The sequence below is a fragment of the Panthera tigris genome, chromosome C1, assembly GCF_018350195.1.
Source record: "Panthera tigris isolate Pti1 chromosome C1, P.tigris_Pti1_mat1.1, whole genome shotgun sequence".
Lineage (NCBI taxonomy): Eukaryota > Metazoa > Chordata > Mammalia > Carnivora > Felidae > Panthera > Panthera tigris.
This window is the reverse complement of record NC_056667.1, coordinates 36,160,787-36,176,068: the sequence shown is the minus strand read 5'-3', so window position 1 is coordinate 36,176,068 and position 15,282 is coordinate 36,160,787. Positions and strand designations below refer to the sequence as shown.

The 15,282-nt window shown below is 38.5% G+C and overlaps 1 protein-coding gene across 3 annotated transcripts in view; it reads right to left on the bottom strand.

Moving 5' to 3' along the window:
• MAST2 (microtubule associated serine/threonine kinase 2) overlaps positions 1-15,282 on the bottom strand; it is a 206,949-nt gene that overhangs the window by 51,132 nt on the left and 140,535 nt on the right. For all 3 annotated transcript variants that reach the window (XM_042996974.1, XM_042996972.1, XM_042996973.1), the window contains one exon: positions 9,827-9,918. In XM_042996974.1, the coding sequence (XP_042852908.1) occupies positions 9,827-9,918 (92 nt within the window). The remainder of the gene's footprint in view (positions 1-9,826; positions 9,919-15,282) is intronic.

Here is a 15,282-nt window from a genome sequence, read left to right as displayed (position 1 = left end):
TTTCCCTCGTGCTCCACTCTGTCTCTCTGTCTCTCTGTCTCTCTCTCTCTCTCTCTCTCTCAAAAATAAACAATAAAAAAAAAAGAGGGTTAAATTTTTCAGTGTCTCCATATGGTATACAATTGGCCCAGTGTTACTTTCACCATAAATCAAGTGTCCATATATGTATACATTTGTTTCTGGGATCTTCTTTTTCCTTCTCTTTCATCTACTCTTCAGTACTCCTTATTTAAGTTAAGGATATCATTACTCATTAATCACCCAACCAGGAAATCTAGAGATAACTAACTCTAATTCCTACTTATTTAATCTCATAAAATTTTCTCATATTCATATATTTTTTCCATTTCTAACACTCCCTTCCATCTTGACAATGGCAATGGTCTCCTCACTGGTTCTGCAACTGCCAGAGTATCCTTACTTTTGTACTCCCAAACACCCTGGACATATATTTAGTAAAGCCCTTAACATATTTAATTAGGTAAAAACTTGACTGCCCCCATGAAGACACACAGCTTCCCCTGCAGCTCTCTCAAATAAGAACTGTTGGCTGTCACACATCCCTTTATATCACTGGACATAGAGGTGGGGTAGGTATTTTGCTGGCTCCTTATGTTCTCTTCCAGGTACTCTCCACCTTAATACACTGAATCATCCCCATCAGTGTCTAGAAGGCATCCCAAACTTAAATTCCCAAGGATTGGCGATCCTGGAATCAAATGCTGATTTTTGGGGGGATGAGGTTTCTAGATGACACAAGGTAGAAAGATTAGAGGTAGTGCTTAGAGAGCAGTAGGAAGAATAAAACTAAAATTAGTTTAAAACAGTCCAAGTAACTGAGGTACTATGGAGAAGAACCTCACTAGAAAACAAGAGTTCAAACAACCAAAAGTCCTAAGAACTGAAAAATCAGCGAATGTATTCAAACCATCAAGAATAACAGGAGTTAGAACTGAAGAGTAATAGTGAGTCAAGAGCTAAGATAACTACAGGTGCATTGATGGGTAGTGATACAATTTAATGGTATAAGATTAAAAGTTTGGGGGCATTAAGAAAAAGAGAGAGAGAGAATAATGAAAAGATAAGGACATCTTCTCTTCCTTTCAGGCCCAATGCTATAAGGCCATGGGAGAGGTAAACACTTGAGAGGGTTGTAGGACAATCTTATTCTAACCTTTCCCTTTCCCACAGGATTCCACTAGAACAAGATTGAGCAGGGGCACCTGGGTGGCTCAGTCAGTTAAGCATCTGACTTTGGCTCAGGTCATGATCTCCTGGCTCCTGGGTTTGAGCCTCATGTCAGGTTCTGTGCTGATAGCTCAGAGCTGGGAGCCTGTTTTGGACTCTCAGTGTGCCCCCCCACCAAAATAAATAAACATTAAAAAAAATTTTTTTTAAAGAACAAGATTGAGCATATAGGAGATTTTGCTGATAATAAATTCCAGAAGGTACATTGGAAGGGTTTCAAGAGTCAGAAGGTTGAGAAAAAGGGGCAAAACAGGGAATATTCTGGAATTTATAAGAATTAAGAATGTAGCATACGGGAAAGGAGGGTGCCAGGGGATTCCTGTAGTGACAGATATAAACAGGAATAAGGGATGATGAAATTAGCCCTAGTGGATTCAAGGAAGATGGAGTGATGAGCCTGAAAGTGTTAGGGAGTAAAGAGGAATGAATCCTGGGACTTGCTCCAAAGCCTCAAGGAAGTCATACTCTAAATCCCAGTACACTCATTGAAAATTAGATGATATTTAACAAACATCATATAAACATACATGCCCACTAACGTGTTAATCTTATTCCAAAAATTTACACAGTATATTCCATTTACACAGACTCACCAGTTTCATGTCTACATACACAGGCAGAGAATCCGTAAGGACACAGTTGAATTCTACAGCACCACCAATCAACTGGACATAACTGACATGTATAGACTACTTAATCCAATGACAGCAGAACACACATCCTTCTCAAGATCACATGGAGCATTCACAAAGATAGACCACATTCTGGACCATAAAGCACATCTTAACAAATTTAAAAGAACAGAAATCATACAATGTCTACTTTTAGATCACAATGGAAGCAAACTAGTAATCAATAACAGAAGATAAGTGGAAAATGGCAAAATACTTGGAGATTAAAAACACACTTCAAAATAACACATGAGTCAGAGAAGAAATCTCAAGATAAACATTTTCAACTAAATGAAAATGAAAATACAGCTTACCAAAATTTGTGAGATGCAATGAAACACAGCTTTGAGAGAAATTCATAGCATTAAATGCATATATTAGAAAAGAAGATCTAAAATTAATCATCTAAGCCTACACCTTAAGAAACTAGATTAAGTTTAAAGTAAGCTGATGAAATGAAATAATAAATACTTGAGAAGATGTCAATGAAATTGAAAACAGGAAGTCAACAGAGAAAAATCAACAAAACTAAACGCTGGTTCTTTGAGAAGACCAACAAAATGGATAAATCTCTAGCTAGGCTAAGAAAAAGAGAGAGAAGACAGAAATCACTAATATTAGAAATTAGGGGCACCTGGATGGCTTAGTCGGTTAAGCGGCCGACTTCAGCTCAGGTCACAATCTTGTGGTCTGTGAGTTTGAGCCCCACATCGGGCTCTGTGCTGGCCCCTGGAGCTTGCTTCTGATTTTGTGTCTACCTCTCTCTCTGCTCCTTCCCTGCTTGCTCTCTGTCTCTGTCTCTGTCTCTCTCAAAAGTAATCAACATTTAAAAAAAATTTTTTTAAAGAAAAATTAAACAAGAGACATCATTACAGAGTCCATGGACATTAAAAGGATAATAAAGCGATGCTGTGAACAGCCCTGTATCCATAAATATGATAACCTAAATAGACCAATTCCTTAAAAATCAAAATCTACCAAAGCTCTGGCAACAAACAGGCAATCTGAATAGGCTTCTATTAAAGAAAGTAATCAATAATTAATAACCTTCCAAAACAGAAAATACAAGGCCCAGATGTACTCAATCAAACACTTAGTAAGAAATTATAACAGCACTCCACAATCTCCTCCAGAAGACAGAAGCAGAGGGAACTTAATTTACTCTATGAGCCACAATTATCCTAATACCAAAACCAGGCAAAGACATTACAAGACAAAAACTAAAGACCAATCTCTCTCATGAAAGATGTAAAATCCCCCCCCCCCAAATATTAGCAAATGAAAGCCAACAATGCATAAAAGAAATTATACACCATAACAAGGGGGGATTTATCCCAGGTATGCAAGGCTGGTTCAACATTTGAAAATTAATCAGTGTAACCCATCAAACCAACAAGCTAAAGAAGCAAAATCAAATGAGCATATTGGGGCCCCTGGGTGGCTTAGTCAGTTGAGCATCTGACTTCAGCTCAGGTCATGATCTCACAGTTCATGAGTTTGAGCCCTGCATCAGGCTCACTGTTCTCAGTGCAGAGCCTACTTTGATCTTCTGTCCCCCTCTCTCTGCCCCTCCCCAGCTTGTGCTCTCTCAAAAATAAATAAAACATTTAAATTTTAAAAATGATCATATCAACAGATGCAAAAAAAGTATTTGATAAAATCCAAAACCCATTCATGATTTTAAAAACTCAGCAAATTAGGAATAGAAGGAAAAGTTCATCAATTTGATAAAGAACACTTACAAAAAACCTACAGTTATCATCATACTTAACGGTGAGAAACTTGAAACTCTCCCACCATGTGGTACCTTCTCACCACTGCTTTTCAACATTGCAATGGAAGTCCTAGCTAATGCAGTAAGATAAGGAAATAAAAAGTATACAGATTGAGAAGGGAGAAATAAAACTGTCTTTGTTCACAGAAGACATGATAGCCTATAGAGAAAATCTGAAAAAAAATCAGAAAACATCCTAGAACTAATAAGCTATTACAGCAAAAATTCAGGACACAAGGTTAATGTACAAAAGTCAACACTTTACTATATACTCTCAATGAACATGTGGAAATATAAATTAAAAGCCTATTGCCATTCACATTACCACTCCCCAAAAATGAAATACTTAGTTATAAATCCAACAAAATATGTGTAAGATCTAAATGAGGAAAACTACAAAGTTCTGATGTTAGATATCAAAGAAGAACTGCATAAATGGAGAGGGATTCCATATTCATAGATAGGGGGACTCAATACTGTCAAGATGTCAGCTCTTCCCAACTTGATCTATGGATTCAACACAATTCCAATCAAAATCCCAGCAAATTATTTTGTGGACGTTGAGAAACTGATTCTAAAGTTTATATAGAGAAGCAAAAGACCCAAAAATAGCCAACTCAATATTGAAGAAAAAGAACAAAGTTGGAGAACTAATGCTATCCAACTTCAAGACTTATTATAAAGCTGTGGTAATCAAGACTGTGTGGTACTGGATAAAGGAAAGACAGATTAATGGAACAATATAGAGACAGAACAGACAGGCAGAAACAAAACCACATAAATACAGTAAACTGATCTTTGACAAAAGAGCAAAAGCAACAAAACAAAACAAATTAAAAAAAAAACACAATCTTTTCAACAAATAGTGCTGGAACAAGTGGACATGCACAAGCAAAAAAAAAAAAAAAAAAAATGAATAGATATAGACCTTCATAAAAAAAATGTATCACAGACCTAAACCTTGATGACCCTGGCTATGGCAATGACATTTTAGGCACAACACCGAAGGCATGATCCATGAAAGAAATAATTAAGTTGGGTTTTCATTAAAATTAAAATTAAAAACTTCTGCTATGCAAAAAAGAATAAGGCAACAAGCCAAAGACTAGGAGAACATGTTTGCAAAAGGCCTCTGATAAAAGACTGTGATCCAAAATAATACAAAGAACACTTAAATCAATGATAAAACAACCTGATTAAAAAACAAGCAAAAAATGTGAACAGACACGTCACCAAAGAAGATGACAAGTAAGCATATGAAAAGATGTTCAGGGGCACCTGGGTGGCTGAGTTGGTTAAATGTCCGACTCTTGATATCGGCTCAGGTCATGATCTCACCATTCAAGAGACTGAGCCCCGCGTCAGGCTCTGCACTAACAATGTGGAGTGTGCTTGGGATTCTGTCTCTCTCTGTCTCTCTGCCCCTCCCCTGCTTGTGCAGGCGCTCACTAGTTCTCTCTCTCTCAAAATAAACATAAAAAGATGTTCAACATCATATGCCATTAGGGATAAGCAAATTGAAACGAGATACCACTACAAACCTATTAGAATAGCCTAAGTCCAAAACACTGATAACATCAAATGTTGGTGAGGATGTGGAGCAACAGGAACTCTAACTCACTGCTGGTGGGAACGCAAGATAGTACAGACACTTTGGAAGATAGTTTGGCAGTTTCTTACAAAATTCAACATACCCTTAACCACATGTTCAGCAATCAAGCTCCTTGGTATTTATCCAAATGAACTGAAAACTTATGTCCACAAAAACTCTGCACACAGATGTTTATAACACCTTTATTCATAATTGCCAAATTTGGAAGCCACCAAGATATCCTTCAGTAGGTGAATGGGTTAATAAACTGTGGTACATTGGACAATGGAATATTATTACTCAGTGTTAAAAAGAAATGAGCTATCAAGGCATGGTAAGACATGAAGGACTCTTAAAATGCATTACTAAGTAAAATGAGCCAATCTGAAAAGGTCTCATACTATATTATTCCAACTATATGACATTCTGGAAGAGGCAAAACTATGGAAACAGTGAAAAGATTAGTGGATGCCAGGGGTTGGAGGTAGGGAGGGATGAAAAGGCAGAGCACAGGGAGTTTTTACATCAGTGAAACTATTCTCTGTGATAATACAATGATAGATACATGTCATGTACAACACCAAGAGTGAACTCTAATGTAAATTATGGAGTTTGGGGGATAATGATGTGCCAGTGTAGGTTAATCGATTTTAACAAATATACCACTCTGGTGCAGGATATTGATAGTGGGGGAAGCTATATGCTATGGGACAGGGTATATGGGAACTCTCTGTGTTTTCTGCTCAATTTTGGTGTAAGCCCAGAAACTGCTTTAAAAAACAAAGTTTACTAATTAAAAAACAACAACAACGAACTAGGAAGGTTCTATTTCCAGAATTACTAAGTACCTACTAAACTGACCTTGTTGTAGTTATAATCTACTTACACATAGTAAGTATGTAATAATAAATTGAACTGTATGGAATAAATAGACCTACTTTCCAGTCAACAGGCCTCACATTCCTCAACAGATTCCAGACTTAAAATTAAAGTTGAAGGGTCTTAGGACATCCTGTGGACCCAAATATCACGACGTATTAAGACTGGAGGATATAATCTAATGTGAAGTTTGATTTGCATGGAACAATCAGTGCTGCTTTTCTCAACATCTAGGTAAGTAGAGAGTCTACAGCCATGAATTGGGCTTTTAAGTCAATTCTTCCCTGGGTCTGAGGCCCACCTGGATTTTCTACAGTGATCTGGGGAGAGATGATGATGATGACAGGTCACATTTATGGAGTACAAACTATGTTACACGTATTAACTCAAAGCTAGAGTCTACAGCCCTAGGCAGGCTGAAAAGAGCAGATGATGTTCTCAATCAAAGCCACTTGAATAGGGAAGATTTAGTCCTGAACTCTAACTGCCAGGAATCTAAATAAAGAGATAATCATCTCAGAGAGGAGCAGGCACTAGTAACATGCGCAGAATTCACATTATAGTTATGAAATAATGTATAAGGTCTGTACAAGCTAAATTTATTTCTATAGATGAAAAGGACAGGTCAGAGATACATGCTGTTTTTACAAAGTTCCAGTGTAGAGTGCACATAACCTAGTCAATTTGAGGGGGAACATACCCAAACACAATGAGAGCTTTACTTTACAGGCTCAGTATGCCTCCAATTCCCTGGTCCCCCCTGTGCTCTTGTGGTGTCTTCTAATATGAGAGTTAGTGTTTGAGAGTTTTATTGATTTCTGGAGAAGGGCCATGAGCACACTGAACAGCTGGATTTGAGCCCAGTAAAGTGAGACCTTTGTCCCAAGGACAAAAATCAATTTCAGAACCACCAGACTCTCATTGTACTTAGACAACTACTCCACATGCACCCTCATTTTCCTTCCTCCAAAGACACAGTAAACTGTGAGAAAAGAGACAAACCCAAGTGAAACAGGTCTGTCTTATCTGGCTTGATGACGAGCTGTTTCACTGCTGTGGTTTTTGTTTGTTTTTTTAATGTTTATTTCTATTTTTTTTCTATTGTAATCTGTACTTTTATGCTATTTTTTTTTTTAATTCTCTTTCAATTCCTAAACATACATCCTTACTTGAAATATTGCCCTATGCTCTGTGGACAATTTACAAACACTTAAAATATTTTTCAGGAAAATTTCATTTCATTTCAACTTGTGAATCCTTTAACCTTTTTTTTTTTTTTTTTTTTTTTTAATATCCAAGTTAGTTAGCATACAGTGCAATAATGATTTCAGGAGTAGATTCCAGTGATTCATTTCCTATGTATAACACCCAGTGCTCATCCCAACAAGTGTCTTCCTTAATGCCCCTTGTCCATTTAGCCCATCTCCCCACCCCTAACCCCTCCAGCAACCCTCAGTTTGTTCTCTGTATGTAAGAGTCTCTTATGTTTTGTCCCCCTCCTTGTTTTTGTATTATTTTTGCTTCCCTTATGTTCATCTGTTTTGTATCTTAAATTCCTCATATGAATGAAGTCATATGATATTTGTTTTTCTCTGACTAGTTTCACTTAGCATAATACCCTCTAGTTCCATCCACAGAGTTACAAATGACAAGATTTCATTCTTTTTCATTGCCGAGTAATACTCCATTGTATATATATTCACCACATCTTCTTCATCCATTCAGCTGTCAATGGACATTTGGGTTCTTTCCATACTTTGGCTATTGCCGATAGTGCTGCTATAAACATTGGGGTGCATGTCCCCCTTTGAAACAGCACACCTGTATCTCTTGGATAAATACCTAGCAGTACAATTGCTGGGTCATAAGGTAGTTCTATTCTTAATTTTTTGAGGAACCCCATACTCCTTTTCCAGGGTGGCTGTACCAGTTTGCATTCCCACCAGCAGTGCAAAAGAGATTCTCTTTCTCTGCATCCTGGCCAACATCTGTTGCTCCCTGAGTTGTCAATTTCAGCCATTCTGACTGGTGTGAGGTGGTATTTCATTGTGGTTTTAATTTGTAATTCCCTGATGAATGATGTTGAGCATCTTTTCATGTGTCTGTTAGCTATCTGGATGTCTTCTTTGGGAAAGTGTCTATTCATGTCTTTTGCCCATTTTTTTCACTGGATTATGTGTTTTTTGGGTGTTGAGTTTGGTAAGTGCTTTATAGATTTTGGATACTAACCCTTTACCTGATATGTCATTTACAGATATCTTCTCCCATTCTGTTGGTTGCCTTTTAATTTTGCTGATTGTTTCCTTCGCTGTGCAGAAGCTATTTATTTTTATGAGGTCCCAATAGTTCATTTGTTTATTTCTATTTTTGAAAGCGCACAAGTCGGGGAAGGGCAGACAGAGGGGAGGGGCAGACAGAGGGGGACAGAGGATCTGAATCAGGCTCTGTGCTGACAGCAGTGAGGGCTTGAACTCACGAACTGTGAGATCATGACCTGAGCCGAAGTCAGAGAGACACTTAACCGCTGACCCACCCAGGTGTCCCACTTTGGTACTCTTTTACTGCCCAAAGACTGACAAGGCCCATGGCTTACCAAACCCAGGCAGCAAGCTCTAAGTGGCTTCCCACGGTTTCAAGCCTGCTCCATTTCCATTACCCCTAGGTCTGGAATTTCCACTGTAAATAATGTAGCAACGAACAGTGTTTAACCGTGCAGCAACCCCTTTAGCAAACGCTCCCCTGGGATGCAAAAACACATGTCTAGGCTAAAATATATGGCTAACTCAAATGAAGTCTTCTGCCTTATAATTTTTTTATATTCCTCAGTCATAGGTAAATGAATCAGTCCTCATACTGGCTAGAGGAGCTCACGTTCCAAAAGGAGAGTCTGAATACATGAGATCATTTGCTTCAATTTCAGTATGTGAAATCAATACCAACATAAATATTCCTCTCACTTTTGTTGACTCCTTTTCTATTTTTTATGAGTTTATTTAAAAAAAATTTTAATGTCTATTTTTGAGAGAGAGAGAGAGTGAGCATAAGCAGGGGAGGGGCAGACAACGAGGGAGATACAGAATCCAAAGCAGGTTCCAGGCTCTGAGCTGTCAGCACAGAGCCCGACACAGGGCTCAAACTCACAAACCATGAGATCATGATCTGAGCCAAAGTCAGACACTTAGCCGACTGAGCCACTCAGGTGCCCCTGTTGAATCCTATTCTAACAGAGAGAAAGTTATTAGGAGTTCCATGAAGCAGAAAACCATCTTTGTGAGGACTTCCCCTGGCCATGGTAGGACAAAATGTTAATGAAGCCCTCTTCACATGGCCCCAGATGACGAGAATCATAACACACTCTCAGTATACCAGAACAGAGGCCATGCACCCAGGATACATACCTGGCCCCAAGATATGTACAAGACCAAAAGAAAAGGTGGCAGGTTAAGGCAAGAAACACCTAAGTCAAAAACAGACTGAACACATTCTCCCATAGAAAGCATACCCATGAATTCTGTATGCCTCAGTCAGCCACATGAAATGACAATGTGATGTGCTGAACTACAGAAAGTGAGAAGTAGGAAAGAAATTAGGCATCACTGACCACTCTTTTCATTCTGCCTGTCCTTTTTATCATTCCACCTTTCTTAACCTTCAAGCACTCACCTGTGTGGCCATGGAGTGGTGAGTGTGGCCGTGGTAGTGTAGGTGATGTGCTAGAGGTCACAATCAAACTCTTACGGTTACTTGTCCGACAACTGCAATGAAAACACAAATGTCAGTTATAACAGGGGCCCACCTTGGGCTCAAGGAACTTAAATGGCTATTGAAGAACAAAAGGGTGACACCATTACATGAGCTGAGCAGTATACCACTTTCAACTGAACCAGGTCAGCAAATCCTGTTTGCCCCAGAAAGATTTCATAATTCATTGTGTTCCACCTTATAATAATTTGTCACCGTCTTGACTTTTGTATTACCACTGCACTTTTCCAATGTTTAGATTTTGCTTCCCAAGAAAACACAAGGAGCTCCTCTAAAGGTAACAACCATGTCTTAAATAGTTTCTAAAGAAGAATGGTCATGGTAAATTTGATTTAGAAAACAAAAAATACAAGTCACATTCTCATATCTCATAAAAATTAATGTTCTTGCCATAAAAATAAAACCATTAACTTAACCTGTGAAATTTATTTCTTAAAAACTGCTTAATCACTGAATGAAGGAATACTTTCATTTCACCATAAATTTTAGAACAGGCCTGAGTTCCTTCTAAAAACTCTTTCCATTACATGTTAATGCCTGAGGCTTTTTCTTGTAGTTGGGAGAAAAACAAAGCATGATGAAAAGCCACCTTATGCTGTACCTGCCAATGAAAACTGTATATAAATTTATTTGAAAGGCAATTTGGGAAGCTTGCCATTTATATTCACCCAAATATTTACCAAATACCTACTTTGCACCAGACAGTGTTCTGGATGCTAGGGAAGCAACAAGAAACAAGAGAAAGTTTCTGTCCTCAAACTGGCGTACTGCTTGAAGAAAGACAAAGATAGAGGAGTGGAGGGAAGGGGTAGAATGTTCAAGAAATAGTAAAGTGGGTGACAGGAGGGGAGAATGACAGGAAAAGGAATAGTTTATAAAGGCTATGGGGGTAGGTCACAGCCAGACTCTGTAGGACTGGTGGACGGTCATAAAAAAACTATTGGAAATGTGAGGAGAAACTACTGAAAGGATTGAGATCAATCTCAAGAATGCAATTGTGATTAGAAATAATAAATACTCTTTCCTAAGAAACCATGAGGACGAATCTAATCATGTCTTACAGCCCTCATTATCTCAGTCACCATCATATCTCCAAGCTTCGCTTTCTCAATTTGACAGTCTCCCTCTATTCTCTGATCTTCCAACAAAAAAGCTTACACTGTGCCTCCCATGAACTCATTCTGTCATCAGCAAACTCCCTATATTCTCAACTTCTTTGTTCAAAAATCACTTTAAATTCTAGTCCTAATTAAAACTTCGCCCAACACACACACACGACACCACAGTCCTGTTGAAATCCCAACACTTTCAAACCCAGCTTTCCATCTATTTTACAACTGCACTCAGGCAGCTGAAGATGACTAAAGAAAAATCCAAAATCATGCTGGCTACTGTCTCTTTATATTTATGATGATAAATATCAAGTGGGTCTCATTAACCATACTACAGTCACCTAGGCAATGTGTGCGCTCGCTCTCTCTCTCTCTCTCTCTCTCCAAGACAACTAATTTGCACCTTCTCTCCAAACCTCTAGTACTCCTTCCCCAAATCTCATCCTCATATGCTGACTTTGCTTTTTATCCAACTGGGTGTAAAAAGAAACAACACAAGGGGCGCCTGGGTGGCTCAGTCAGTTGAGTGTCCAACTTCGGCTCAGGTCATGATTGATCTCACAGTTTGTGAGTTTGAGCCCTGCGTCAGGCTCTGTGCTGACAGCTCAGAGCCTGGAGCCTGCTTCAGATTCTGTGTCTCCTCTCTCTCTGCTCCTCCCTTGCTCACACGTTCTCTCTCAAAAATAAATAAAGATTAAAAAAAAAACACAAAAATATTTCATATTCCTGCTCTACAAATCCACTAACCTAAATTTGTACCCATGTACACATTTCTTATCTACAACAGCAGAAGACCATACTCCTATTGAAGGCAACTCCTTGAATCTCCTCCTTAAGAAGTCTGCACCTCCACTGCCCTCCCTCTCCTATGCCATGAATTTCTACTTCCTACTGAACCATTCTCATCATCATAAAAACATGCTGTCATTTCTTCAATCTCAAGAAAATAAAAAGAGGGGTGCCTGGGTGGCTCAGTCAGTTAAGCGTCCAATTTCGGCTGATGTCATGATCTCACGGTTCATGGGTTTGTGAGCCCCGCATCAGGCTCTGTGCTGACAGCTTAGAGCCTGGAGCCTGCTCTGGATTCTGTATTCCTCTCTCTCTCTGCCCCTCCCCACTCAGGCTCTTTCTCTGTCTCAAAAATAAATAAACATTAAAAAAATTTTTTTTAAAAGAAAGAAAATAAAAAGAAAATCTTTCACAGACTTCCCTGACTTGTGCAGTTCTTTCCTCCCCTGTTTAGGAAAGAGTCCATGTAGGTAATTCTGTACTTGTCACTTTCACACCTTCATTTCCTATTGTCTTGTTAGTCCATTCTAAACAGTCATCCCCATCTTTGCCATTAAAACCACTGTTATCAAAATCACCAGTGATTTTGACCCTCATTTCATGTAACCTCTCAACATCATTTGCAGTTTCAACTCCCTCTTTAAAAAAAAAAATTGGGATATAATTTGCATTCAATAAAATATATAGATCTTAAGTGTTCTGTTCAATGAGACAATTATATACATCCATATAACATCCAAAACAAAAGACGGAAATATTCTATTACCCCAGAAATTCCCATGTGACCCTTTTCCAGTCAACCCCCTCGTCCCTCAACTACTTTCTTCTATCACCATGTTATTAATTTTGTTTTACTGGATCTCCTATAATTAGAATTGTACACCATGTATTTTTGTGTGTGTTTGGCTTCTTTTGTTCAACCTAATATGTGTAACTCTTCCTGAGATACTTTTCTTTGTTTGGTTTCTGGGACCTGATGATTTCCTGGTTTTCTTCCTCTCACTAGCTGCTCATATTTTATTCTCCTTTACTTGTTCCTTCCCTTCCTGACCTCTAAATAATTTAGTACTGAGGCTCAGATGTGAAATATCTTTTTTCTCTCCCTATACACACTCCCTAAATGATTTTTTTCCAGTTTTTCCAGTTTTAACTCTTTGATGTTGATGTTACCCAGCATTTTATTGCTGACTCTGTGCTCTCTCCTGTGAGTGCAAGACTCATATATTCAAGTGCCTATTTGACATCTCCAACTGGATACCTTAACAGGCATCTCAAACTCACACTTCCACAACAGAGCTCTTGAATTTCTAAAATCTGCTACTCCTCCCTACATTGTACTATCTCATTGTATGGAACCACCATTCCTCCAGATGCTTAGGCAAAAACCTATGAGTCATTGTTTATTCTCTTTTCTTCACACCCACATCCAAAACAACCAGCAAGTTCTGTGGAATTATACCCTAAAAATATATCCTGTGTCCAAGCCATTCTATTTCCAATACTACCACTACTTCAGTTAAAGTCTATAAGATATTTTTTTTAATTTTTTTTAATGTTTATTTATTTTTGAGAGTGGGGGGAGCGAGGGAGGGAGGGAGGAACAGAGGGAGAGGGAGACACAATCCGAAGCAGGCTCTGAGCTGTCAGCAAAGGGTCTGATGCAGGGCTTGAACTCACAAACTGTGAGACTGTGACCTAAGCTGAAGTCGGATGCTTAACTGACTGAGCCACCCAGGTGCCCCAAACTCTATAAAAGATTTCTAAATGATTTTCCTTCCACTTTTGTTCTTCTTACTCATTCCCCTGCCCCTACCAGTCTATTCTTCACCTCAGCCATAGTAATATTTTAAAAACCATAGATGAAATCATGTGAATTCCTTGTTTTAAAACCCAATGGCTTCCCATCATACGTGGAATATAATTGGGACTCCTTACCACAGTCATTCAAATTAACCCTACTGTAAAGAATTTTGGGGAGCACCTGGGTGGTTCAGTCAGTGAAGCATCCAACTCTTGACTTCAGCTCAGGTCATGATCTCATGGTTGTGAGATCGAGCCCCACGTCCAGCTCTGCGCTGAGGGAGCAGAGCTTGCTCAGGATTCCCTCCCTCTCTCTGCCCACCTCTCCCCCTAGCTCATGTGCACACTTGTGCACACGTGCACGTGCTCCTTCTCAAACTAAATAAACCTAAAAAAAATTTTTTTTAAGAATTTTTTGGGGGGAGCACCTGGGTGGCTCAGTCAGTTAGGTGTCCAACTTTGGCTCAGATCAAGATCTCTTGGTTTGTGGGTTCAAGCCCCACATCACGCTCTGTGCTGACAGCCCAGGGCCTGGAGCCTGCTTTGGATTCTATGTCTCCTCTCTTCTCTGCTTCTTCCCCACTCATGCTCTGTTTCTCTTTCTCTGTCAAAAACGAATAAGCATTTAAACAAAAAGATTTTTTTTTTTTTAAATTAAGGATCTTAGGTAAGGTTTTGTATTTTGGGTTTTCTTAAAAAGAATCATACCTATGCTTATTCAATCTCTTGTTCTAAGGGCAAGTAAGATCTAAATATTTTCAAGAAAATAAACTCTAGACCCTTCAAGTTCTGAACATGAGACATTTTACAGAATGTACATATGAAATTATACTGACCATTGAAAAGCTTACCCAGATCAAAGGAATCCTGAGTAGAAAGATATCTCAGAGACTTCTGTACTTCAGGTCACTATTCCCTCAACAGTTACCCTTCCCTCCTTGACTTACTCAGTTTTACCCAATTTTTAGAAAGTATGAGCTCAGATTAGGTTTTATGTGAATTTTCCTTTATTCTTTCAAGCAGAAAAATGTTTCTCTTCCTCGCACCCCCTTAGCACTTGTGGCTTATCCTACTCACAGTCTTAGTGTCACTGTGGTACACTAGAAAGAGATAGGACTTTGCAATTAGAAGATCTGAGTTTGAGATTGGCTGTTTGACCTTGAACAAGCCTCATAAATTCTCATGCTCTGGTGTTCTAAAATATAAAATGAAGATAATATAAACCTTATATGTCATTCTGGACTTTTCTCTTTCTTTTATATATCAACCCATCATAAATTTTGTCGGCCTTAACATCAAAATATATCCAAATTCTGATCATTTCTTACTTCTTTCACCATTACCACCTTGGACCAAGCTACCATCATCTTTTATTTGAATTAAGTAAAATAGCTTCCTCACAGGTATTCCTGTTTCCACTCTTGTTCCCTTGTCATCTATTCTCAACAAAACACCCTTTAAAATATAAATCAGAAAAGACTTCCACTTCCAATCATGATGGAATAACAAATAATATATTTACCCTCTCCCCTTATATAACTAATAAGCTGAATTAAAAAAAAAAAAAACAATTTTCGGACATTGGACAAGTAGTAATTCAGGACAGTCATCGCTAAGAGAAGGGATTACCTGAGGTTACTATCTGAAAAGACCTCC